The sequence below is a fragment of the Amaranthus tricolor genome, chromosome 2 (assembly GCF_026212465.1).
Source record: "Amaranthus tricolor cultivar Red isolate AtriRed21 chromosome 2, ASM2621246v1, whole genome shotgun sequence".
Taxonomy (NCBI): Eukaryota; Viridiplantae; Streptophyta; class Magnoliopsida; order Caryophyllales; family Amaranthaceae; genus Amaranthus; species Amaranthus tricolor.
Genome location: NC_080048.1, coordinates 8,054,021 through 8,081,597, shown reverse-complemented (window position 1 = coordinate 8,081,597; position 27,577 = coordinate 8,054,021). Strand labels below are relative to the sequence as shown.

At 35.3% G+C, this 27,577-nt stretch overlaps 1 protein-coding gene across 2 annotated transcripts in view; it reads left to right on the top strand.

The window, feature by feature from the left end:
• Window positions 1-19,896, top strand: part of LOC130804337 (E3 ubiquitin-protein ligase UPL6) — a 38,150-nt gene extending 18,254 nt beyond the window's left edge. For both annotated transcript variants that reach the window (XM_057668744.1, XM_057668752.1), the window contains 19 exons: window positions 459-540; window positions 749-867; window positions 991-1,289; window positions 2,375-2,471; window positions 3,013-3,156; window positions 4,112-4,195; window positions 4,275-4,361; window positions 5,250-5,390; window positions 5,547-5,672; window positions 6,838-6,936; window positions 7,847-7,914; window positions 10,882-10,948; window positions 14,599-14,769; window positions 14,869-14,958; window positions 15,295-15,375; window positions 15,623-15,696; window positions 15,915-15,986; window positions 16,072-16,161; window positions 19,289-19,896. In XM_057668744.1, coding sequence (XP_057524727.1) covers window positions 459-540; window positions 749-867; window positions 991-1,289; window positions 2,375-2,471; window positions 3,013-3,156; window positions 4,112-4,195; window positions 4,275-4,361; window positions 5,250-5,390; window positions 5,547-5,672; window positions 6,838-6,936; window positions 7,847-7,914; window positions 10,882-10,948; window positions 14,599-14,769; window positions 14,869-14,958; window positions 15,295-15,375; window positions 15,623-15,696; window positions 15,915-15,986; window positions 16,072-16,161; window positions 19,289-19,355 — 2,058 coding nt within the window. In that variant the 3' untranslated portion in view covers window positions 19,356-19,896. The remainder of the gene's footprint in view (window positions 1-458; window positions 541-748; window positions 868-990; window positions 1,290-2,374; window positions 2,472-3,012; window positions 3,157-4,111; window positions 4,196-4,274; window positions 4,362-5,249; window positions 5,391-5,546; window positions 5,673-6,837; window positions 6,937-7,846; window positions 7,915-10,881; window positions 10,949-14,598; window positions 14,770-14,868; window positions 14,959-15,294; window positions 15,376-15,622; window positions 15,697-15,914; window positions 15,987-16,071; window positions 16,162-19,288) is intronic.
• Window positions 19,897-27,577: the final 7,681 nt, after the last annotated feature.

Sequence of the window (27,577 nt, the reverse complement as noted above, 5' to 3'; positions counted from 1 at the left end):
AGTAACATAACAATATATTACATGTGTCTATTACAACTTATATTAGCAAAAAATATATTACATGTGTTTATTATAACTTATATTAGTAACAAATATATCACATGTGTCTTTACATGATAAAGTTATATATATTATTTATCCTTGGGAGTAATCGACCCCAAATCATACCTCGATCCGGATTACATCGTTCCGCAACCTATGAAAACTCAATCCAAAAAACTTTTTGACCTGACCTCAAATTTTGAAATTTGGTGAATTTCGTTCCCAACCCTATTCCCTGACCCAAATTAATCCTCGATCCTGGTAACAATGGTTGAAAGGCCTATGCTTATACGAGGTTTCTTCATGATTTACTTGGGAATTGTTCCCTTGCGTTTCCATTGTTGTGAAGTTAAGATTGATTTAATAGTTACTGCCTTGCTGGTTTTGGTGTTGATCTATTCAATTTGATTTCTCAGGCTGTTGATTTAGCTGCAGTGGCTACTTTTTTCCTGGAGATGCTCCCTCCTTTGAAGTCATTCAGCAAAGAAGCTAAAGAGAGTATGGTCTTCTTTTACCAATTCAAGTGACTTTTTATAGTTACCTTTTTTTGGATTGGTGGGGCGGGGAGGAGGTGGGGGTTTCCCTATTATGTGTTAATCCCTGTTCTTTTTAGTTTCTTTGTATTGAAATGAAACATGCTTCTCTAAGTATATTAATTGTTAAGTTTAAATCTTAGCTCACTCATTATTTAAAATTTTTGGTTCAGATTCTGCTATGGAGGATGATGAAACAATGAACGTGGAAGAATACAATGGCAAAGCTTTAAGTGGGGATTTGGAAGCCCAAATTTCTGATGTGATAGACCCGCGATTTCTTCTACAATTGGTGTGCTAATAACTTGCTTAGTAGATTTTTTGAAATCCTTTTGTAACTATGCTCTTCCACTGCTTCTGGAAATCAAACTTATATGTCCTGTATGACAGTGGACATCTTGATTTCAATTTGCAGATAAATGTTTTGCTTGGAGATATTTCTTCAGTCACCTTCATAAACATTCCTGACGATAGAGAAGTGATAGCTGTTGGAGCCGCATGTGCTTTTCTGCATGTAACTTTTAACACTTTGCCGCTTGAACGCATCATGACGATCCTAGCATACAGGACTACACTTGTTCCTGTTCTTTGGAGTTTTATGAAGCGATGTCACGAGACTGACAAATGGTCGATGCTGGCAGAACGATCTACTTACCTGCCAGAAGGTGTACCTGGTTGGCTGTTACCTCTGGCTGTTTTCTGCCCTATATATAAGTAAGTTGGTTTTGTTTAGCGTTGTTTTCGGCTTATGGTCTCCATTCAGTTTTCTTTCATCAATGAGATTATTGATTGTAACCTGCTGATGCTTCTATGACTTGTAATTTTTCCATGTTTGTAATTGTTGACCCACCTTTTTTGCCTGCTCTTATTTATTTTTAGATATATTTTTTTAAATTTTTTCCTTCTGCGTCCTTACAACTGCTAGTATTTACTTAATTCTTCACTTCTGTTGTTTGGTCGTCTGTACACACTTATCATTTTCAAGGGTTTGTTAGCAATATATTATTATGCTAATTATGGTTTGGCTGCTGACTGTGTCTGTCGCTGGTAAAGCTTCAACAACAACATTTCATTCCTCCAATGCCATTAAGTGGCTCCCACCTAAGGCGGGGTTTGGGGGTGTCGGATGAAGCTTGATCAAATTAAAATTCAATACTTTAAATGGGTCCATACACCTTGGCAAATCTGACAAACGGTATGGTTGATAGTTTTTATTGTTTATTATCTAGGAAATAGTTATTAGATGGATATACATGAATAACAAATTTGCCATTTTGTTGCTATATCAAACATGATACGATTCTGACATGTCCACCTTATTAGTTATTGGAAGATAAAGAATTTGAAAGTACTTGTAGTTGTCCATAAAAATATCATCTTGCGGAAATAGCAATCTACAAAAAACTACAAAGTGATACAAGAGATTTTCTTATGACTGCACTTTGAGAAAGTTTAGAACTTAGATGATTTGAGTGTTAAATTATTGAAGAAGAATAATGCTCAGGATTGATTTGATCTGTTTGTTGTTTATACAAAAATTGATAGAAGTGGCTTTGCTTAACTTGTATGTTATTTCTGTAGTAAGGGTATAGTTTGTTATTTCTGCTGTAAGGGCTAATTGTAGAACTCTAATAGTTTGTTGGGTTCACAAAATTTCGCATTCTTGTGGGACTGGTGTTTGGAGTAACAGATGACGTGTTCTGTGATTAGTTTCTGTTTTTTCTGGATATTGTATTTTGTTGTGCTTTTATTGCTCTGTACTGTGCATGAATAACCAATCCTTCCATTCTGGTCGGTAGGCATATGCTTATGATCGTTGATAATGAAGAGTTCTATGAGAAGGAGAAACCACTGGCACTGAAGGATATCAGATACTTGATTATTATTTTACGGCAGGTAACCATTTGGACTTGTGGGTTTTCCCTCTTAGTGTTTAAGTCTCTCGAAGTATTATATGAGTGTTATTTTGTCAATGATTGTTCTGGTGCTTTCCATTTGATAGTTAATCCTTTTTCTTGTCACTCTTGTACAATTTTTGTTGAATGGAGACCTTTTCCATGTCTTTACTCTAGAATCATATGACTCCATGTATTATTGGTACTTAAAGTCCTGATGTTTCATGCATCATATGGTACATACATCTGCAAATGCCAGAGAAATTCCTGAATCCATTTTCAAATGAACCAAATTTTCTAAGTGGATTATAAACCATTGTTTATGCTCAATTGAAAACTGAAATTGCAATTTAATCGCAAGTTCATGTAGCACAAGCTTCATAATTGGCATGGTAAAAGATAACAATTGCTTCTATGCTGTATGTATGCGTTTATGCAGGTCAATTTAACATGTAAACTAGTCGTGTGCTCTAGAGTTATGTCAGAAGGTTGTTCTGTAACTTCCAACTTGACATAAATGATTTTTTTTCTTTATTGTACAGGCTTTGTGGCAGCTTCTTTGGATAAATCCGGTGGCTCCATCAAACATTGCTAGACATAATGTTGAGAGCTTGGCATATAAGAAGCAGCCATTAGAATTTTTGCAGCATAGGGTCAGCATAGTTGTTGCTGAGCTTCTCACTCAGGTATCCTAGGCTCATGATCTTGTAATGCTATCTTGTTGACTTGGTTCTCCATGAGTTGCATTGAATATTTTTTGCTGTTTTTAACTTTGTACAATTTTATTGAAGATAAAAACGAGTTGTTCATAGATAATTGATAAATTCACATATCTTAGCTGTGTTTACATTCATGGCTATTGCTGAAATGATCTCATAAATGTTGATAACGGTGTCTTTTTTTTTTTTTTTTTTTTTTAATATTTCATAAATGATCTCATGAGCTTACAACACTCTTCACGGCTATTCCATCGTGAAATGGAAAATTGATAAAGGTTTTTTTAATATTTCCTAAATGTTGAGGTTTTATAACATCAGTTTATATTTTCATATAAAATTTAAGTTTACTCACCCTATTATGTTTAAAGAACAGATTATAAGGACTGATATGATAAAATAACAGCTTATGAGTTATGACAGATGTTTTGGTGTGATTTTAACCATGCATTATTTGACGAGATTTTTCTGTTTGGCAAGTTGAAATTCTGTTACAAACAACCTCGTTTCTAGTCCACTACTAGGGACATAAGATGTATTTGACCAATCTTATAAATTTGATTTTCAGCTAGCCTAATTACTCTTCATTGTGTTTCTTTTAAAATTATTTTGAATGCCATTGAAAGATGTTTTGAAGTGGGCCCATGTATTTTTTATTGGTTAGTTTTCTATTTGTTGTACGGACGTGGTTATTCTGGTTTCTGACTTAAACCAAAAAACAAATCAATGCTTACTCTGCCGAAAAGGCAATACTATATGCAGAACACACAAGTCTTCTCTTGTATTTCATGGTGGCTTAAGTTGGCTATTTATTGACTGAGGTTTAATCTCCCCACAAAATTATTTTTGTTTGTTACTAATTTCTTAGGTTCGTGATATAATATCAATGCTAATGTACTTGCTTCATTTCTCGTTGTATTTGCAGCTGCAAGATTGGAACAATAGAAGACAGTTTGCCCCCTCAAGTGATTTCCATGCAGATGGAGTGAATGATTTTTTTATCTCTCAGGTAATTGCATTTAGTCTTTGAAAATTCAGAGGTAAATTAGTATTTTTGGTCATGACTCCTGTTTGTATTATTTTCTCAGGCTATGCAGGAAAATACTAGGGCATTTGAAATAGTAAAGCAAGCTCCATTCCTGGTGCCATTTACAAGCCGAGTTAAAATATTTGCTGTGGGTGCCCAACTAATTCTTTGAATTTGTTCGCCTTTTGGTATTACCTATATGGTTTTCTGATAGGACATAGGAGAGGTGGAGGCATCAAACTTATTGCAAGTTGGTTCTAAAACAAGAAATGCTACGTGTTGATAGAATGTTAAGCTTGCCGTTGCATAACTTATTGGCAGGCAGTCTTGCAAAAATTACTTTAATTTGTAATGTCATTGAAGTAATATGACGCATCAACTCTTTCTGTTTTTTAACAAAGCCTGTACACATGATTGTCTGTTGTCAAACCATTATGTTTTCGCCCTAGGTCACAACCTCTCAGCATATTGTTTTATAAAAAATTCTACACTTAACGTTTTGGTTTAACCAACTTTGGATCTTGTTTAGCTTAAGTAAGGTAACATACCACCGTTTGATAAGTGATTAAAAGTTGAAACCCTATGTATTTGATTCCTTTGGATTCTTTCATAGCAGCTATTGCAACCAAGATTTTGTTTCATGAGGGCGGTAGACCTGTATATCGTAGATTAGTAGGTACTTTAATTGATGGTGTGAAGTTTGGCGGGAGATTTATTGCTTGATGTCATAGGTTGTTGAGATGTACAAGGAGCTACATAGTCAAAATCACATTTATCAGTTTGTTGCCTCGATGTTAACCACAATGATTATAATTTCACCCTCTTCCTTCGGTATTAGGTTAATCTTGTCCTACTTCTGTACTTCCAGCTTAGAATTGTTATTTTGTCTATTTACTATCATATAAAATGCTTTGGTACTTGTTTGGATTGACACGTAAGATAACTTTTTCAGTCAAATGTGTATATCTAGCATTTAATTTGGCAACCTCTGGAACTGGAAGTAACCTACTACTGTTGTAATTCTTTGATTTTATAGTCACTGCTAGCTGCTGCAAGGAAAACAGATGGTTCTCGTGCTCTTTTTACTAGGAATCGACTAAAAATACGGCGAGATCACATCTTGGAAGATGCTTTTAATCAGTTGAATTCTTTGTCAGATGATGATCTTAGAGAAAGGGTAATTTTCTCATTATAAATATTGAAACAAATCTTACAAGATATTCTGTTTTTTTTGGGGGGCGGTAGAGCAATTTATTTCTATTTTCTACCTACCATTTTTGTCAACTTTACTTGTGATTCCTCTTCAGCAAAATATGAAAATTTCAATTTTCAGATTCGTGTAACATTCATCAATGAACTTGGGGTTGAGGAAGCTGGTGTAGATGGTGGTGGGATTTTCAAAGATTTTATGGAAAACGTCACTCGAGCAGCTTTTGATATACAGTATGGGTTGTTTAAGGTTGACAATAAATTCATGTCTTCTTATATCATAATTTTTTTTCCTTGTTTTTTTGCATCTTGCATGCCTAGTTCGTAACATTTTTGAGTGCAGTTTGATTAACTTGTTGCAACCAAGAAGAGGAAGGCCTCTTGAATCTTGAATGCAATCGATACTCGATACTATTGTAAACCATGATTTAGTTGTTTATCAACTTTTTCACAGTTACTTTACCTACCATAGTGCAAAAGCATGGTAACAGTTTTGGTTGCGGTAACGGATATGAATACAAATACGGTAATGGGGGTGATGCATTTATTTTATTGCAAAATTTCGACCTGAACCATGAATTATCGCTTGAAACGGCCTAAAACGCATTTTTTACACCTTTACGATGCGGGTAAAACCAATTTGGTATTTGAAAACCTTTACGATATGACCGATTCATTTTTGCATTATACCTACTATGATAAAGTGGGTTTTGTTGGCTGTGTTCTTTCAAAACTCTTGAGCCCATAAGTGATCCTTTAATGTTACCAGTGGGGAAACTTGGGTTATAAGGTAAGCCAGACAATTTAGATTTCGGACTTTAATATTGGATGAAAGTTAGAGGGGGCAAAGGCTTGATGACATTTCTTTGAAAATATTAATTTTACCATGAATCCAACAGTTTTTTATGATATTAATGGTGTCATTATGCATTTAAGTATATTCGGGAAAAAAGTCGGGTTACGGAGCCCCCTCCTGCCTCGTCTTGCTTATCAACCTTTTCTCCTTTTTCTACCAAGTGTTGTTACTCCTATAATGAAAAGGGTCTTTAGGCTAGCCTCCAGAGATGGGAGGATCCTTGGCTTGACTTTGTTATGACTTGTTTGCGTATGTTATAGCTGGATAAGCTTTGTCAGTCCCTTTTTGGTGTGATTTCGTTTTTTCACAGATTATGAAGATTGATATTTTGCCAAAGTAGGCAATATCCTCTTGTTTATTGTCTCTTGTTAGTTTTCTTATTCTAATCTATTAATTAATTTTCAGTTTTATGAGTGGTAGTTGTTTTGCATTTTGGCTGTCGAAAAGAGCTAATCACAACATCTATGCTCCATACTACAATGATGTTTCCATTTTGTTTTTTCTACTTAAACCCACCTTTCTTTTGTTCAGAATATTTACTTTGTCTTTGTAAATCTAGGAGACTTCTGATCACCTGCTCTACCCTAACCCTGGATCGGGGTTAGTTCATGAGCAGCATCTGCAGTACTTCCGATTCTTGGGAACTATTTTGGCAAAGGTAAAACCTGTTATTTTCCATTTTTCATTCTTTTATTGAACATAGTCTGATCTGGTGCACTGAAACTGATGAGAATTGTATTGATGTTGCTTCTTTCTTGCATTTAAAATCTGTTGTAGGAAAAATTGGCTTATTTGGACAATTGGACGTATATGTATTTTGATTTGCTCCACAAAGCAACAGATATCTTTGTAGTGAAATCGATTTACTATAGTTTTTGCAAGAATTATCTCATTTCACATGATTGTGTGAAGTATGGTTTCAATTTATTACGTCTTGTAGACTTCTCTTTACTTGACTATGGCAATTGATGATTTCTGTGTAATAATAATAGGGCATGCTGATAATTTCTTTCTAAAATTCAAGAAAATTATATTTTTAGCACCGTATAAAACAGTTTATAAATTGTCTTTAATTTAAAGAATCTTCCAACATGGATAATATTGAATCCATTAAAATAATATAATATCTAATTTGATACAAAATATGATAATTATTATGATGACGACATTAGTTTACCAAACAAAATGATGATGATGACATCATCATGACATTTTAGAGGGAAAAAAATTCTAGTACAAAGTGACATAAGCATTTTTGAAAGAAGATGATGTCGACGTCATTTGTTTTAGTTATATTTGTTTAAGATTTATAAATTTCCTTTGTTCTTTATCTTTGGATTGGTTTATTGTTGACAAATGTCTGTTTATGTGCTTAAACAACTTTTGGATGTTATTTTTATCTCTTTGTTGAAGGCATATGGCATTCTGGTTGCAGTATGCAACCTGCATGACTCTTACCCCTCTATGCTGTACTGTGCTTCAGCTGGGGCATGGCTGGGATGTCCTTTTGATTTGCATGATCCCATGTTTATGTGCAACTTATGTGTTGTTTGCTTTTACACTGACAGGCTATGTTTGAAGGCATTCTTGTGGACATACCATTTGCAACATTCTTCTTGAGTAAACTGAAACAAAAGTAAGATTGGAAATACTCTCATTATCGTATTACTAGGATACTCAACAAGCTTGATTCAGTTTTGTGCTCTAATTTTCTATTTGGATGAAAGATGATTATTATAATGGCGCAAGGGTAATGAATTAGAACTGAAAATGATTAATAGTTATACTATTGACATTAAGAAGTTAAGTGAGGGGATACCTTTGACAACTAGATATAAGAAATTAAATCTGCCAGAGCTTTCATAATCTACATTTGGTAATCAATGGCACTCTATGGAAAGGCTAACCGTTGACTTGGATTATGGAAATCTATCCCAATGTATGAAATTCTGATGTGGAAGAAAAAAAAACCTCTAGGAGGACAGTAATAAGATAGCTTTCTTGAGATCTAATTTTTACTTAAATCAGTATCATAAGGCAGGGACAATTCACAGTATAAATTTGGTCAAGTTTGACACCGAAATCAGACCAAACTAGAAATTTCTATCTGGAACTTTTTAGACTAGTCCAGACCATTTAAAATGCCAGACCAAACCGATCTACTGGTCTACAGGATTTTTCTTTTTAAATTATGCAAAATAGGAAAATGTAAACATATGAGTTTAATGGACAAAAATAATTGGAATGGATAGAATTGGGAGAAAAACATAGAAATGGACATACGCTTTTAATAAACCACAAGATCCAATCTATATATATATATACTGTAGAAACCAGAACATTTGCTTTTACTTATTTACAAGAACAAGATTCAAATTTATATCCAAAACTGGAAAAGTTTTCTCCTGATGCTAGAAATTACAATATCCAGTCTGTTTTTTGATCTATTTCTTAAAAATACCCAAAACTAAAATATACCCAAAAACAAAATATGATTTCAGGACAAATTCAATAAAAATACACCGAAAGTAAAAACAAATGAAGTAACAGATACAGATCAAACAAAGGAACAAATCAAAAGAATAAAGTACCAAAAACAAATCAACAAAATTACATTAAATGAAAGACTAACACTAAATGTAAGATAAAGACTGAAATTTACTCACTAAAATTCACCAAAATTTCGAAAATTCAAGAAAAATGAACTCAAAAAGCATAAAAAGAGAGTAGCATAAATTAGAAACTTAAATTACAAGATTCGACACTTGAATCCATCTTGAATAATTGAGGAAGACGATTGAACTGAGAGAAGAGGAGAGGACAAACAAAGAAGAATGAATGAACTTCAATATCATACTTAGAAACCTAAACCATTTCCTTATCAACTTCATCTAAAGACGAGTTATTATCAACCTCTGAAGTTCTTCTCTGCCTCCTTAGATATCATAAGAATGAGTAAATTGAGTAAAGAGTACTCAATTGAAAGGGCGTCTTTGCCTTTTTTGGTTAGGAAATGAAAACTAAGGTTTTAATTTTTTGTAACTTATTCTTGGAAAGCGGAGTATTAAAAGATGGGTTTGGAGGGTGGAGATGGAGTATTAAAACACATTGGGCCTATTAAATTATGAATTTAGAATCTGGTATCTTATTTCATGGCTTATTTCATAGCTTACCCTAAAATAGTTTTCGATCCCTAAATTACGATTTTTCACCGGACCGAATAGCATTAAGGTTTTTGGTTTGGTCCGATCAAAAAACTAAAATCCTAGACTAGATCGAAAATCGTTGCTAAAATAAGATGCAGACCGTTTAGACCCTAAACCAAACCAAATACCAAAACTGCGGTTTGGTCGCTTTGGTTAGCAGTTTCAACCAGACTTCGTTTAGCACTAGTTCACAATAGTAAGTAGTAACATGTGCTCTTTGAAAAGACCGAAGAGCACTAACAAGGTTCATCAACAAAATAGTTGTTAGTCTCTTACCCTTGAAATAGTGTGTCCAAGAGACCATTCCATTTAGGTTGAATTGGACAATGGACACTTATGATATTTGTCCTCTTCTAGCCACTCATTGCTTGAATGGCTATCCTTTTATGCTCTTGATTCATGATAATTTTTAAAAAATATTTCACTTTCAATGGCCTAGATATATTTTAATTTTTTTGAAAATGAAATTGTAAAAGATTAATGATCATAGAATGAGATACATAGAGAAGGAGTGAGAGTACAACAAAAAATAACATTCCATTGCCCTAATTCCATTGTAAGTGGATCCCAATGTGGGGTTAGAGGGTCAGATATGCGCCAGCTTACCCTTGTTAGCGATAACATTTGAAACCAAGAATTGCACATGATTTAATGAATCATTTATTTAGTCAATTATCATTTGAAACCAAGAACTATAAATTTTTGACCCATCAAAATAAGGGACATAAAGGAGTGAGAGTATAGCTTTATTATTTTTTTTATCGATCTAAAATGACAATAAAATTTAACTACATTTTCCTTTATATAAATCACCAAGTGAGTGGAAAAAAATAAACTTTTGAGTGTATAGTGCACCCAGGTGCAATATACTATTTCCAATTAAATTTATGCCTTGCAGTACAATGTAAATACATATTCCTTCAATGAATGACTGAATCAGCCAAAACAAACATTCGAGTTGGTACAATTTTCTTAAATAGTTTAGCACCCCAAATGCAAGTTGCAATTTTCAGCTGAATCTATGCTTGGCACTCTAGATGCTTGGTACCACGAGTTGACTTGCTATAGATTATAGGGTTTTTTTCTTTCTTTTTTCAGTAATGTGAAAGAAAGCAAGACCTCTTGATTTTGGGACACCAAGCTTTGTATTATGCGTTGTACAATCAACGTGAGGTAGGGACTAGGGATCGATAATAGGTGATGTAAAAAATGACTGAATATGATGTTATACATGCTTTGTCAGGCTTAGAAAGTGAATGAGTGCTCTTTCTTAATAATAATGTCTCTTTTACCCTAGTAGCTTTTGTGGTGACAAGGATATAGTAAGCCCTAGTATTTTTTTCACATGCTTTTCATTGTGGCATTATTATCCTAAAATCTTGTGTCTTTTTGATCAGGCATAACTATTTAAATGACTTACCATCACTGGATCCAGAACTATACCGCCACCTTATCTTTTTGAAGGTATGTATCTTGATAAGGCTATTTCTTCGATATTGAAGCCATGTTTTTTTTTTTAATTATTTCCAACTCAATAAATGTTGAACAATTAGCCTTCCATTTCCCTTTAATACTTGGATAGTATCAACAAGGAGTTCCCAATTTGCGATCTTAAAAATTCGATCTACACGTCTTTGGCTTCAATCACCTTGTGTTCCTCCCTTGTATAAAATGTACATTATGTAGCATATGTTGAAGCATTCTTGTCTATTCATCCTGCCAATTTCTACAAAATTCTTACCTATTAGATGAAATTGCAAGGGTTTAGAATTAATATGTTACCTGAAAAATGTTTCAGATTGTATAGGTGAAGGAACTAAAATCAAAATTATTGGAGAAGCCAAATTGTCTGTGTGAAGTATTAGACTAGTCAATTGCTCTTGGATTAGGGGTTTAAAGTCTAGAAAATAATATTCTCTTTTATATTTAGATTGTTCTGTTCTGTGGCATGCAATGCTGCATGGAGTAAGGTCTGCTTTACTCTCAGGGAAGGAGCGTCATCAAATGTTTTGTTGTGCCCTTTAATGGTTTGTGTTGGCGTGACTGTCACCATCTTATTGAACACCATACCTGAATGAAATTTCACATTTTTAAAAGTGTGTACACTTGCGACTTATCAACCATATGAAATCCTTGACATTAGGACACTCCATGTTGTCCAAAATCTTGAAATTTCTCCATATAATAGCTAAGTTGCACAAACATGTCCACGTCATGTCCATTTCCAACACGGGAATAATAAAGAATGTGCCAATTTGTGTGAATGAATTGTTTGTGTGCAATATTAAGCCTATATTGCCATAATCTTCATGGATATAATTTTTTATATCATCATGTATTATGTCTGACTCCTATTGATTTAGTTGATAGTCAAGCCTTAATTTTTCATAGAAAACATGCAACAAAAACGGACATTACAATGAGTTTTTGCAGTTATGTGGATTTTAGGGAGAGATACAAGATTAATTTTAAAAAAGCGAACTTGTGGCATTAAGTGCATGCAAGCAAAGAATAAAACAATTTTGTTAGTCTACTGGAGGTAGATACAAAAAGGCACAAGAAAAACACTTTCTACACCATTTACGACTTTTGCTCTCTACATTTGTGCATCTTTGGGGTCAAAACTAAGGAGGCTAGTTATTATGAATCTAAATCTCTATAAAAAAGGAAAAAAGCGCTTCAATTTAGTCTTACATAGCAACCCCTCGATCAATTGCAGCAATTGGCATTGGGTTTTATCCAATCTGCAAAATCCTAAATTGCAAAATTAATTTTAAATATGCAATTATCTACGAACGATGTTGTGACTTGTGGCGGAGGTCACCGACATGTAATCACCACATTTTGCCACTGATTGATGAAGTTCAGATGCATGAAGCTTTACGCATTAAAATGATTTTCTCTCTTACCTCTTTGTACCTTTGTTTTTATTGCAAGTGTTGCACTTGCTATTTTTTCCACCTTATAAAGCTTAAAACAAGCGCCTTTTGGTCTTAGCCTTAGAAGAAGGGTTTTTGATTTTTTTTGTTTCTAGATTTTGGGGAGTCTCACACCCAAAGGCTAGCGCTTTGCCCCACTTCAAAAGACTCAGGGGACCTTAGAGCCTCACACCTTTGGAAACTAGAACTCATATTGCTAGACTTGGGTAAATCGGTAAGGGATTGCAGCATCAAACTCTTTTAGTGTTATTAAGGACTTGATAACTCCTTTCATAGGTTCCAAATTCCAAAATTGGACTCCGTAATAAATGACAAATATTAAGTTTTTGAGTAATATGGTTTATTTTAGGAGTTTTTTTTAAACAATAAAGAACAAAGATAAATAAAATCTATTTTGTTCAGAGTGTTTCTTAAGGTTAAAACTCATCAACTCATACTTAGGTGATGAGTTCAAACCTTTCACACAGAGAACCGTGCTTGTGGGTAACAAGAAATCGCATCAACGTAGTGCAAAATATTGCCTGATTATAGAACAACATAGATATCAGGAATGCCAATTGTGTTGTAATGGCTAATTTGTATTAATGAAAACAGAATAATATAACTAAACGATTACATAAATGACAAAGTGTTTACAAGTTTGCACTCCAAAATGAGTTAGAACTTAACATATAATTTTTTTATATCTTTTTTTTTCTCCTCTATTTTTACTACTTTTCACTACTAACTTATTTTCCAAGCTGACTACTTGATAATTACTATTGTACCCTCACAAATAATCTCTATTAATACCAACAATATGTGATGCATTACATATCAGCCACCTAAAGATCCACCTTGTCCTCAAGGTTGGTAGATTTGGGCTATGGCAATGATGGAAGTAGAATTTTGCTAAACATTTCCTGTTAAATTTGATGCAAATTTTTGCACTGATCATGATGATATATGAGGGGTAGAATGTCATAAAACCCTCTGTAGTCTAATTAAAAAAAAAATTGAAGGTACAGTTTGGATTTTTGCAGGGGCAATAGAGAAATTTATGGAGGGATTCTGAGGAAGACATAAAGCAGAAAAACGAGAAGGGGGGGATAGAGAAAGAGTTTAAATAGCAGGGGCAATATGTTCTAGGAAGAGAAACAAATAAAGTGAGGAAAGGTGTTTGTAGATGGTGAGTTGGAGAAGGGAGGGAAATTCATTGTGTAATGTGAATGGGGTGATTCTTGGTTGATTAATTGAGAAGGATGATTCGATGTTACCTTATTCATTGTATGCTTTTGTTTGTGAAACAGTTGGGCATTGCACTTTGCTAGTTGGTCTGTTTGCGAGTCTTTGGAGCCTTGAAGTGGGAAGAGGTTGGAGTTTAGTTGGAACAATTCTTAGCATCGTGGCGAGTGATTGCACATTTTTTAATTGCCGAGACATTTCGTTTTTCAAATTATTGCAGTTGGAAATTGCTTTGATTCATATTTTCTTATAGACTTCCAACTTGCAAGGAATGGGTATTTTTTATTCGTGGCTTTGAAAATAAGCATCATTTCCCCGTAAACCGTATGAATTAGTTTTCTTTCACCTTCTACGATTTTGCCTTTATAAATAAGTTAACTTATTAGAAAAACTAAATTGCAAAAAAAAGAGTAGATAAGAATAAAAGGAACTAGGGAAGCATTTGGATTGGATGAGTGAAGAAAATAAAAAGGAAATTTAAAGTCTCATTCCTAATAATTGTTTGGTTTGCTCTTTATTGTGATCACTTTACATATCATCTCTTTTGGAGTTCCCCCAATTACCCTACATCTAAATTCTAGTCCCATGTGTGGACATTGATTGACATTGTCTTCCACTTAGCCACCCCTCCACCTTTCGTGCGTAACAATTCTCTCAGCTTTATTCTAAGCTCCTGGCCTCCCGCTTACAATCATGAGATATAATGCTTATAATAAGCTCCTGGCCTCCCACCCCCTTCAATTTGCAGATCTATGTTTTTTAGCATAAATCTTTAATTTGAAAGTTTTATTAATTGCTGCCATTTTCCTTGCAATGGCAAACTGTTTGCGTTCTAATCATTTATACAAATGTGTTTCCTGTCATAATAACACTTCTGTTTCCTTGCCTTTTCCAGAGAGCATTTGTCATCTTTTGCCGCTTATAAGTATTGTTTCTTGTTTCCTCCTGCAGCATTATCAAGGTGATATTTCAGGCTTGGAGTTATACTTTGTAATTGTAAATAATGAATATGGGGAGCAAACAGAAGAAGAATTGATTCCTGGAGGAAAAAACGTTCGTGTTACAAATGAGAATGTGATTCCATTTATCCATTTAATAGCTAATCATCGATTGAATTATCAGGTAATACATCTTAGTTTCTGTTTAAGCTTCTACCAAATTTCCCCGTGGTAACCAGTCTGATAACCTTGATTTCTAACTCTTCAATGCTCTAACTGTCAGATACGCCAGCAAAGTCTGCATTTCTTGAGAGGCTTTCAGCAACTTATTCGAAAGGAATGGATTGACATGTTCAATGAACATGAACTTCAGGTATTATCATCCTCTGAAAACATTGTAATCACTACATCCATACCTTTTTTGCATCGCTTACCTGTGTCATGAAGAATTTTTCTAGCTATAATTAAGGATTTAAACAGCTGAAAACCATCTGTATACTGCTAACCTCCAGTAGTCTCACGTTTCTTGCTCTATATGGCTGGGGATAGTGTGTCTTTATTTGTGTGTCACATGTATTAATGTATTGAGATTTACATGTTCGGGGATAGTGTATACTGCTACCCATTTGCTTTAACAATTTCATTTACTTCTTTACTTTCTCTTGTCTAAATTGTTTAGACTGGCACCTAATTTGTTTATACTACTCAGATTCTGATATCTGGTTCACTTGATGGTTTGGATGTTGACGACCTGCGTTCTAATGCTCAATATTCAGGTGGATACCATGCAGTAAGTCTTTTTTACTTGATTTTTTCTCCTTATTCAGCTTAAAGGATTGTGTTCTAGACTCCCAACTTTATTGTGTTCTCTATTTGTGTAATGTACTACATTCTGCGGTTTATTTCATGATATAATTTTTTTTCTAACGTTGATATTACAGATGGTTTGTTCTTTATTTCCTGCCCTTTTTTTAGACAAAGTCATTTGAAGTACAAGGTAGTTTTAACTTGATATCACCTGTTGTGCCTGTTGACAGGAGCACTATGTTATTGAGATGTTTTGGGAAGTCCTTAAGAACTTTTCTAGAGAAAACCAGATGAAATTTCTCAAGTGAGTTTTTTGGTTTTTTATTCGAAGCATTTTACTATGTATGCTTTCAGTAACCCAAATGGTCAATGTTGTCCTTTGGAACAAGAACAACTCCTTGCATACATTCCTTCATTGTGAGATTTTTTGGAGGTTTAGATGTATGTAAGAAAGCTGATTTGGGATAAAAGTAGTGGCATACTTTTTCCTAAATTAGTGGCATACTTCTACTTGTGTCCCAGATTTGTCACTGGATGCTCTCGCGGACCACTGCTTGGGTTTAAATCCCTGGAGCCTCAGTTTTGTATACAAAGGTTTTGCCTTCCTCATCATTTTTCTTTTTTTTTTTGTTACGGAAATGAAATGATCTGCTATAAGTTTGCTTGATTACTTGTGTAGAGCTGCTGGTAGTGCTTCAGAGGAAGCTCTCGATCGTTTGCCTACATCAGCCACTTGTATGAACCTTCTGAAGCTTCCTCCCTATAGAAGGTTAGTTTGTTTGCCTAATACATATCATCCAAACTCTTGCCCTCTAAAATGAGAATGGGCTATTGATGATTTATTTAGTTTGCTAGTATTATTCCAATCTGCTGTTGTTTGTGGCTGTGCTGCTTCTTACACCACGTTTGTTGACAGTTAAATCTTCAGGAGTCTGATGTAATTTACTGAAGAAACTTAAGTTTCCTAGACTTGCACATTTTGGTAAAAGATGAACTTTTTGAAAGACTGGTCCTTTATTTATCTAAATTATATTGCTTTGTGTTGGTACTTGATATTATCATATTCGATTTTTTTTTGAAATGGTAATTATCTAAGAAGGCTGTTAGTCAGCGCCATTGACAAGAGAATATACTATGGCAGAAAAGACTGATGAATGCATAATGCAGAAATCACAAATTCCCGAATGATTATATAATACTGGGGAAATACCCCTATCGGAAGGAATCACACTTAGTCATCAATGTTACCCTAGTAGTGAATTGTTTGCTTTTTGTTCGTCCGTCTTATCAGCAAGTGTTAACAAGACCCGAATGGCCAACAATCAATATTATTCTTCTAGACCTTTTGTTAATGTTCCACTCATGCCAATTGACTCCGAACTAGTATTGGTAGTTAGTATTTCCTCAGTCCCTATGAAATTGCACCCCTTTATAAGAGTTTTATCAATTTATAGTTCGTGAATAATTCAAAAAACAATTGTATGGAAGAAATAAGTGGAATAAGTGGATGAGTTGAAAAGAGAGTATGAATTTGCGGATAAATTTATAAGAGAAATTTGAGGACCATTTCCAAATAAGGAATGGGAACCAAGTAAGTAGGACAAACTAAAATCAAAAGAGGTGCAAAATCATGGGGATATAAGGAGTAGCATCTAGTCTAGTAAGAGCACAGAAATCTGATCTCATTGGGGTCATGGGAAGATTCAGGTTATGAATATACACTTCCTCTGTTTTTCAAGTGCACCATCTTACCTTTAGGGAAAATTCTACTCAAGTGCATCATTTTTTTGCGAATATTTTTTGGGTTATAAAAGACAAGTCTACCCATGTTCTCAAAAGAAAATTCAAACGAGATTATGGCTAGTATTGATAATCAAGATGACTACTAGTGTGCAATTTATCCATTAATATGACCTTCTCAAGTTATAAAGAATATCAATAGTCTATTGTCTCTAAACTACTCAACTGTCAATTACACATTTCACAACAAAACATTCATACTCAAACATCAAAGGGAATTAGCCATAGAAAGTGATCACAGTGAGGTTAAGTGGTCGAGAAAACTTGATCTCCGCTATTGACAGTCCTTTTTAGTAATGGTCATTGGAGTCCTAACACATCTTTCATTGACCACACATGTACTAGTCCATGCTTAATAAAACATTAAACACCCTTTAATTGTACTATGAGACATTATGCGTCAAACCCTAAAAACAGACAAGTCTCTCATAACTAAGCAAAACGTGAAAACAAACATATCAAGATTAAACATGATTAATTACTCAAATTAAGCAAGCTTAAACTAATTTTTAAAAAATAACCTAATTAATTAAAATTAGGAACACTACACATGTAATTAAAAAAACAAAACTCATGAACGTAAACTAATTACTAGCATGAATCTAAAATACTACCACAGAATAACCATAAATAAACTAAGGATTAAATATGAGAAATAAGGTAACTACTTGAAGGTTGAAAAATAAAAGATGAACTTCAACTTCAATTAAACTCAAAATGCTTGCAAGTCTTCACCGAAAAACAACTAAATGATTGTTGCTTAAAGATTACAAATTGCAAGACTAACTATAGAAAGATTGATTTGAATTTATTGTAAATAATACAAATGAAAATTACAACTAAGAAGATGAGCATGAATTAGGATGCACTTAAACCAAGAGCTTTGAATTCTCTACAACCTGGCACTATATTTTCTCTATCTAAAATTTTAAAATCTCATCTACTAAGGATGTTTAAGTTTGTCTAACAATGTGTGAATGTATGTAAAGAGTGCTTAGGAACATGGGCTAGTTAAATTTAATGCTCCGAGACATTGTCAGTTCACTTTGGGAAAGATTCCAAAAGCATATTGGGAAGTAAATCAAGGAATCACGTGAAAATTGGCTTCCTACATGCCAGCCTGACCCAGGTCGACTACCATGCTCACCTGAGCGCCAAGCCAGGCTTGCTTCCTTGTTGCTTTCTCACTGTGCTAGAGTGAAAAGGGATTTGTTCGTAGCCCATCCGGATGCCAAATTTGGACACAATCGGGCATTTCGTTCTTGATCTCTAGAAACTTGATGTTTCGGAGATCAGCCCACCTGGGGGCTTTGCTATTTTTCCTGATTCTCCTATCTTTTCTTTTGGTCAAGTGGTCTTGAACTGGTACATGATCCTATCTAAAGGCACCATGTTCCCTTTCGCACATCGTGAGGTGAGAGAGGCACGAATTCCAATGCGTTACTTGTGGAAATCACAAACCAAGTACTCTGCCTAAAACAAGTTTAAATACGGACATTGTGAAACGTAAATAGACTCGATGCACATTGCAAATATATGACATTATATGCAAGAATCAGTTCTACAGCCATTCGAGCCTAGCCAGTTTTGTGCTCTGTTAAGCGATAACCGTGAGATCATGTACAACATCTTGAAAATGTCACTTACCCAACAATCTTTTTATCTTTTGCTGCATTAATAGGTGCTTACTTTTCTTATCCAATCACTGCTTACCTACCTTGACTTCTTATAATATGAAATATCCTCCTTTTACTCTTAACATAGTAGTAGGTGTTATCTCTGTCAGCAATGTGTATTCCAATTACCCGGGGAACAGTTGCTCATGCTTTGATCAATTCTTTAATAATCATGTAATGTGTATACTAGATGCGTACGTATTTATGAACTTCTTATGTGCTCTGAATCGGTACACCATGGGTCTTCATGTATGACGCGGACTATTAAGTTCCCATTTATCACCTTTAAGTTCTGTCATATATATTTTATTTTCATTAGCTTTTGCTCTGCACTCTTTATGCGTTTAATCCCTCTGTTTTCACAGCATTAAGTTTTGGCTTTATTATAATGCATTCGCACTTTTTGCTTTTGTCATACAGCAAGGAGCAATTGGAAAGTAAATTGCTCTATGCTATAAGCTCAGAGGCCGGATTCGACTTGAGCTGATATGTCAGAGTATTTAGTATTACACATGTCTCACTCCATCCAGTGCTTGAAAAGAGCCGTGCTCTTCGGATATTCTCGATCGACATTCAGTTACTGCCGTAGAAGCTCGACATGATTCTTTGTTCACGTTCATTGGGCACGGCCAAGCAAAAACCACAAAGGAGAGAGATGCCCAGATTGCAGAACACATTACTGTAGATATAAATAATTTCATTGCCAGCTTGCCGTTCCTTGTACATGTAAACGTCTTAAACGTCATAGTTTTTGAACACTGAGCTTTGGAAAGGTGTATGTTTGTACAGAAGGTAGCCATTCTCATATTGAGTAGTACCTGGTTTTGTAGAATTTAACTTATAAATTGGCATATCTAAAGACGGGAGGTAGCTCCGATAGATATTTGAATTCTCAAATAGTAAGGTCAGTAGCGAAAAACTAGACGGAGGATTCTTGAGAACTTCAATTATAATAATGTTGGGAGTGTGTTATCATTTGTAATACACTGTTCTCTAGTTCTGGGTAACGGTTGTTTAGGTTTTAGTAACATGTGTTGTCGTGTGTTTTGCAGGTAATATAATTTTCTTTTCAAACCGAGCAACAAAAAATAAAAAAAATAAATTGCTTTTCTCAAAGCAAACACCCCCAAGTAACTTTGGTAAGGCAAAATTGTATTGCTTTGAAATTTGATAAATTTGGAATGGACGATGTTTCAGTGCAAAATCAGTAACCAATTTCTTGATTTTTTAAAAAGGAAAGTTGAATTTTTTTTTTCTATTAATACTGTTTAAATACAAAATAAAACTAATTCTACACCGATTAATTTTTTTAGCCTATTGTTCACTTAGTGTTATTTAAAAAAAAATTAAAATATATCGCTAAGTGATCGCTGTTCAAAAGTGATCCGACTCGAAAATCCGAACTAAAATTGAAAGTAAACCAATTGAAAATGTGTTCCTTTTTTAGGTTTATCGAACCGACAGTACCCGAACCTTTTGACAACCGAAAATGGGAAAGTTAAACCCGAGCTGTAATCGATTTTTGTAACCGACACATAACCGCTAATCGAGATTATTCGAACCTAATAATGACCGACCCGAGTCATATCCAACCCGAATCATGCTCGAAACCGAATTCTATCCGGCTAAAATCGACTTAGCTCGAACGAATTTTAGATCGAACTGCTGTAAACCTAACCAATTTTTAACATAGAAGTATGATAGACTCATATTCAATCATCTTATTAGTTAATCTAATAAAGTGTTAAATATTTTAATAAATTAAATTTTATAAATACATGGTTTCATATAGAATTAATAATCAATGGTCAATGTTTATTTAACTACTTTTAATCGAATTAGATGAAAATTGATAGAACATTATAATTTTAATTTCCGGTCAAACAAGTAAAAGTAACAAAGCAATAATGATTACTAATTGATTTGCATTTTAACTATTTTGCTTTAAGTAAAGGGAATCTTGCCATCAATAAATGACTGATATTGATTCGACCAATAGTAGTTAATAATACGTAGCCGAATTCTGTTAAAAAAAAATCTGAACCCGATCTGTACCCAAAAAACCGAACCAATTAGTAACCGATGACAATCTGAGACCGATTGACACTCGACACGAACTTCAACCGACACCGAATCGATGCTAACCCGATAGCTTGAATAACTGATCTCCAACCGAACCGTGACTAACCGACTCGACCCGAGTGTGACCCGTTGTAACACACAGCCGAAAAATAACCGATCCAAAATACAATCGAATCGAATGACACCCGTCCGAACCGACCCGATGACTCGAATGAACACCTCTAATGACAGAAATGTTTTGGAAAAGATGTAACTTAGTGACTTATATGTTTAATTGATTAGAAATTAATTCTAACTTTCTTGATTATAATAGAAAAATACCACGTGACATGACAACTGTTAGTGCAAGCACCAAATCACTCTTGTGTGGAGGGTCTTCGGAGTGTCGTGATTAGGGTACGACGAAGAACTAGTGTGTGGCGCATAAAGGATGCATTGATCAAGGCAAGGCTCGAGGAGAACCTTGCACAAGCAAGACTGCAAGCTCACTTTTGAGGCGCTCGACTGGTTGAGTGGGATTGGCTCGATTGAGCAATAGTCAGCAGCTCATCAGGTGAATTCCAGTAGGTTCTATAGTAGTGCTCGACTGGTCGAGCAATGAGGGCTCGATCGAGCGGGCTTCAGTACGCGACTTTAGTGAGTTTCTGTTTTATGCGGGATTTTTTGTGGGCCTTCACGGATTTGGTCCTAGGGCTTCTAATATGTGCTAGGCTATATAAGAGAGTCCTAGAACATTGCTAGAAGCAAGTGAGAAGCTAGGGTTAGAAACCACAAGAGTTTTCTTCTTTGTTGTGTTAGTTTATGGGTGATATCCTTTGTTGAATGGAATCACTATCTTGAGAGCTTGTTCTCAAGTGTGTTTGGTTAGTCATTAAAGTATTGTTGAATAGATTAATGAAAGTAATCATCTTTTGAGGGGGAGGTATCATTAGATACCTCATAAACACATTGTGTTGTTGTTTGTTGTGTCTCTTGTTTATCTTCTATTTTTTTACTCATCTTTTACATCTTTATTCTACCATTGTTGGGTCCAACCTATTATCTATCAATTGGTATCAGAGCTTGGTGTGTTTTCTTGGGGTATTGAATGAGGGAAGGCTTAGAGATAGGTAGAAGAGAGATGGTAGAAGTTAAGAAGTGTTTGGATGGTTTGTTGAAGCCATTAGGGTTTGTTAAAGCCTTGGGAAAGAGAAAATCAGTGGGTAATCAAAAGATGGAGAGATTGTTAATGGAGTTCTCAAGAAAAAAGGAGAGCTTATTAACAATGGTGGTAGAGTAAAGGCTAATGATAGAGTTTTTGTTATTGAGAGTTGAAAAACTAGAGGGAGCTACTAGGGATAGTAGCATTAAAGAGGAAATACCATCCATGGGGGTTGGTATGAAGTTTGATGATACTCCATCTATGGGAGATGAAAAGGTCATTGAGACAAATCCATCAAAGGAGAGGAAAATCGGAATCAACAAGGCAAGGTTTGAGTATGGGGATAGAGTGTGCTTCCATTGCCACAAGAGAGACCATATTCAATACACTTGCAATAAGTTGAAGAACGACCTTAGAAGCTTGAAGCTTTTGAGGGAGATGAAGAAGCCAACAATGGAGGTTGGTGATGGAGAAAAGCTCAAATGGAAGAAGAGGGAAGTTCTACTTGAGAAATTGAGAGAGGCAACAACTTTGGTGAAAGGGGTTGCAAAGAAGAAAGAGTTCCCAAACATTAATGAGGGACTTGTGAAGAAGACCAAGAGTAATGTTGAGGATGGTCATGTGCTTTTGGCCAAGAGTGATGATAATGGTGATTGGGTGTTTGACTCCGTACACCCATATCATATTTGTAGAGATAAAAAATTGTTTACAAGGGTAATGGCTTGTGAGCATGAGAGGGTGACCTTGCCTAGTGGTGAGGAAGTTGTGATTGAGGCCATTAGTGAGGTGCATTTTAAAATGCACAATGGCATATTGAGGAAGCTTAAGGGTGTGAGATACATTCCTAAGATGATGAGGGATCTAATCTCATTGAGGACATTAAACAAGATTGGGCACACCATGAAGACTCAAAGTGATGGAGTCTTGAAGGTGGAAAAGGGGTTCTTAATACACTTAAAGGGAGTGATGGGCAACAATGGTCATGTGTTGCTAAGGAGTAGAGGTTTGCATCATATTGAGAGGGGTGCAAGACCTAAGAGACAGAGGGTGACACTTGATGATGATGACCACTATGATGGGTGGTACACAAAGAAGGTTGATGATAGGTTTGGTCTTGAGGGGGGACCAAGACCCAAATTCTATGCTGATGTGTTGGTTGGGACACCAAGAGTGGTGTCACATGTCGATGGAGGGAGATTAGGGCTTGAGGGGGTGATTTGGTGTGAGATTGTTAGTGCAAGCACCAAATCACCCTTGTGTGGAGGGTCTTCGGGGTGCCGTGATGAGGGTACGACGAAGAACAAGTGTGTGGCGCATAAGGGATGCATTGATCAAGGCAAGGCTCAAGGAGAACCTTGCACAAGCGAGGCAACAAGCTCACTATTGAGGCGCTCGACTGGTTGAGCGGGATTGGCTCGATTGAGCAATAGTCAGCAGCTCATCAGGTGAAGTCCAGTAGGTTCTGGAGTAGTGCTCGACTGGTCGAGCAATGAGGGCTCAGTCGAGCGGGCTTCAGTACACGACTTCGGTGAGTTTCTGTTTTATGCGGGATTTTTTGTGGGCCTTCATGGGTTTGGTCCTAGGGCTTCTAATATGTGCTAGGCTATATAAGAGAGTCCTAGAACATCACTAGAAGCAAGTGAGTGTGAGGCTACACCAGAGAGAAAGCTAGGGTTAGAAACCACAAGAGTTTTCTTCTTTGTTGTGTTAATTTATAGGTGATATCCATTGTTGAATGGAATCACTATCTTGAGAGCTTGTTCTCAAGTGTGTTTGGTTAGTCATTAATGTATTGTTGAATAGATTAATGAAAGTAATCATCTTTTAAGGGGAGGTATCATTAGATAGCTCATAAACACATTGTGTTGTTGTTTGTTGTGTCTCTTGTTTATTCTCTGTCTTTTTACTCATCTTTTAAATCTTATTCTACCATTGTTGGGTCCGAGCTATTCTCTATCAATTAATAAACCACTTAATAATGTAGCGGCTTGCTCTTTGATTTGTTCCCATCTCACTCAGTGAATTGTATTATTTTTTATTTTATTGTTATTTTTAATTAAAAGTCTCGCTCAATTAATTTTAAAATTCATTTCAACATCTCAACAATGCTTCTTTACAACATCGTTCTTTACCATTATTCATTTTTCACCAATATATTTTTAAAAGAAAATAAATAGTCAACATATAATAAAGTTAATATATACAAAATAAAGTGCATATATAAATAGGAGATACAAGACTACATGGAATTACCGACGAGACAACAAAGGGTGAAAGGAACTCATGGAGATGATGCGTGTGAGAAGGAGAGTGATTGAGTAAAGCATCAATAAGTCGATGAGGATGTGATGTTGCTCCATTTACAACTTCTATATAGGGTGGAACAAGGGGCTCTAGAGCCAAGAATAGCTAGTCTATGGAAATCTAATCCAAACAAAAATTGCAAGTGATGGTGGCCTCTCTTATTGCAAAATGACGTTATTACAAATGTGTTAGAACAAATACTACACTATTTGTAATCCCTTGAAGTTGGCTATGGAAATTTTCTAATCACCAAAAGTACACCACGAAAATAAGTTTTGACAATGAATTCGAGTCGCTCGGAAACCTGATATTTAAAGGAGACGCGTACACTTTCCTTTTGTGATATCTCTCCCACAAGGCAATTGGATGATGATGAAATTCACAATGAGATATAACTTATACAATAATATTTTAGCACAAAAGATATTGCAAGAGTAAGAAAAACTATTGTAGATGGATTAAGAACTTTGCTTGCAATGAAAGTTAATTACTCCTTCAAAGATAATCTCATGTAAAGAAGAAACAAGGACAAGATAAATGTTCTAAGATAATTCAGAAATTTGTCTTTATGAAAGGGTGTAATGCCCTTTGCATACTCCCTCTATTTATAGAGAAACTATCAACCAATGGCTAGTTATGAAACAAAGCTTATCAAACAAGAGTTAGTTTCATCCAAAGCCTATAAATGAAACTAGATGATGTTCCATTAGAATTAACCACTATATGTAGGTTACCAATCATTAGTGATGATTGAAGTCAAACAACACTTACGAAATAAACTAGCAAAACCACAAAAATGGGACAGAGGGCAGGCGACGAGTCGTCGCCAGAAAAGTCGACTCGGCTTTCAACCAAATGCTGACTTGACTTGGCTTCGGTTTCAAAATGAGACTCTGCTTTAAACAAGCAACAACTCATCGCTAATAGGCGACGAGTTGCTGCTTTCCCACTATTTTCCAATTTGCGTTTTTCTTTATTCGACATATTTTGGACTTGCTATATATTGTATATTGTCCCACTACTATACTTAGTATGTAGTATATATAATCCAAGTGTTTATATACTCTAAATGTCCAATAATGCTTCCCCATTTAGAATATAACTTGACCTCCTTCTATTACAAAATAAGAAATTAATCACGTTTTATGCATCAACGCTTATATCTCTACGGATTGAATTAGCGCCTAATATAAAACTCTTTACAAGCGATCGAACTAAAATGATGTCCCTATGGATTGAATGATGAATCAACTAGTCCATCCAACCACTTGAAAGTTAAATACACATAACACTAATAACACAGAGTCATTACCTTGACACATTATCATGGTCGTGTCCAAATCTATTCATAAGTTTATCATAGTAAATATGCCAATCTTGACTACTAGAAGTAGCCAAAACTTTGAACTTATATAGGTATAGGTTCTCATAACATATATCATATCCTCGTAAATGGATACCACCAAGAGCTCTTCTACTCTTGACCTTGAGAACTTTAATGAATGACTACCTCATTCATCACGGTCCAAAGCAACTATGGGTCATTAATCTTTGTTGCTTACAAAGTTCAAAAAGGATTTATACCACATTGAATACAAGACACAATGCTACTTATGTGTGAATTATGCTTTCCTTTTAACTTTAGTTGACATATTCTAAAGAGATCTTAGGAGTCTCGACAGGTAAACCAAAGGTGTATAAGGAGTCGTGGTGGTGGAATGAGGAAGTGAGGGAGAAGATAATGGATAAAAACAAGTTTAAAGAGCTTTTGGCATGTAACGAAGAGAGAGATCGTACAAGTAAGAGGGAAATATATAAAGAGGACAAACGAGTGGCAAAGAAAGCGGTATCTGCGGCAAAAAGTCAAGCTTACGAAGACTTTTATAAAAAGCTAGATACAAAAGAGGGAAAGAAGCATGTTTTTAAGCTTGCAAAAGCTAGGGCTAAAAAGAAGTAAGACATTGAGACAGTCAAGTACTTCAAGGATGAGGAAGGGAAAGTTTTGTTGCGGCAAGATGACATTAAAACAAGGTGGTACCGGTACTTCTCTCAATTACTAAATGAAACTAGGGGAACAGAGGAGGTAAGAGCAGAAATTCCCACCGCCCAAAGCCAACAGGAATATAAGGTAAACCGGGGCATAACCACAAACAAAGTTAGTAAAGCTCTCAAAGAAATGGGGCGAGCCAAGGCAGTTGGCCCTGATAACATCCCGATTGAGGCATGGAGATGTTTAAGAGATGAAGGCTATCACTGGTTAACTAATCTCTTCAATGTTATCTAGAGGACGCATAAAATGCCGAAGAATGGAGGAGCAGTACACTTATCCCTTTATATAAAAACAAAGGCGGCGCACAAGTCTGTGGGAATTATATAGGGATAAAACTCCTTAGCCACACAATGAAATTACGGGAAAGAGTGATAGAGAAGAGAATCAGACAAGAGGCGGGGATTAGAGAACATCAATTTGGTTTCATGCTAGGAAGATCTACCACTGAGGCTATACATGTGCTAAGAAGACTGATGGAAAAATATAGGGAGAAGAAAAAAGATCTGCATATGGTGTTTATAGATTTGGAGAAGGCTTATGATAGCATACCGCGATGTATCATCTGGGCAGGCCTGGAGGCTAAGGGAGTCTCACGGAGCCATATTGAAGCAATACGAGACATGTTTAATGGAGCATCAACCAATATAACCTATAAAAATACATTTTATTCCTCATTCACCGAGTTTCTTTCTCTTGTTGTCGAGCACTCTTACAATGGCCCTACAAAGATAATTTATGTTTGGCTTTCTTTTGTACCAAAGTTCATAAGGAGTTTCCTTATTGGTTCAAGATGAAACCCGGTTAAGAATGTGACAAGCCGTCAACATTGCTTCACCCTAGAATCCTTCGTTCATACTAGAGTAGGATAACATGGAATTCACCATCTCTTAAACATAAAGGACTAACTCTACGTAAGTGTCGACGTCTTATAACCTGTTATACAGGGTACATTTGAGTATTTTTGACCTCTTTTCAACCTAAAATACGCAAAAAGCGGGAAAACCCTAACTACCCAGCCCCACTACCAAACAACTACCATCTACTCTACCCTATCCACCACCAACACCAAACCCCTCTATAAAACAACCACCACTAACTAACATTACCTCTCACAACCTATATTCAACAATCA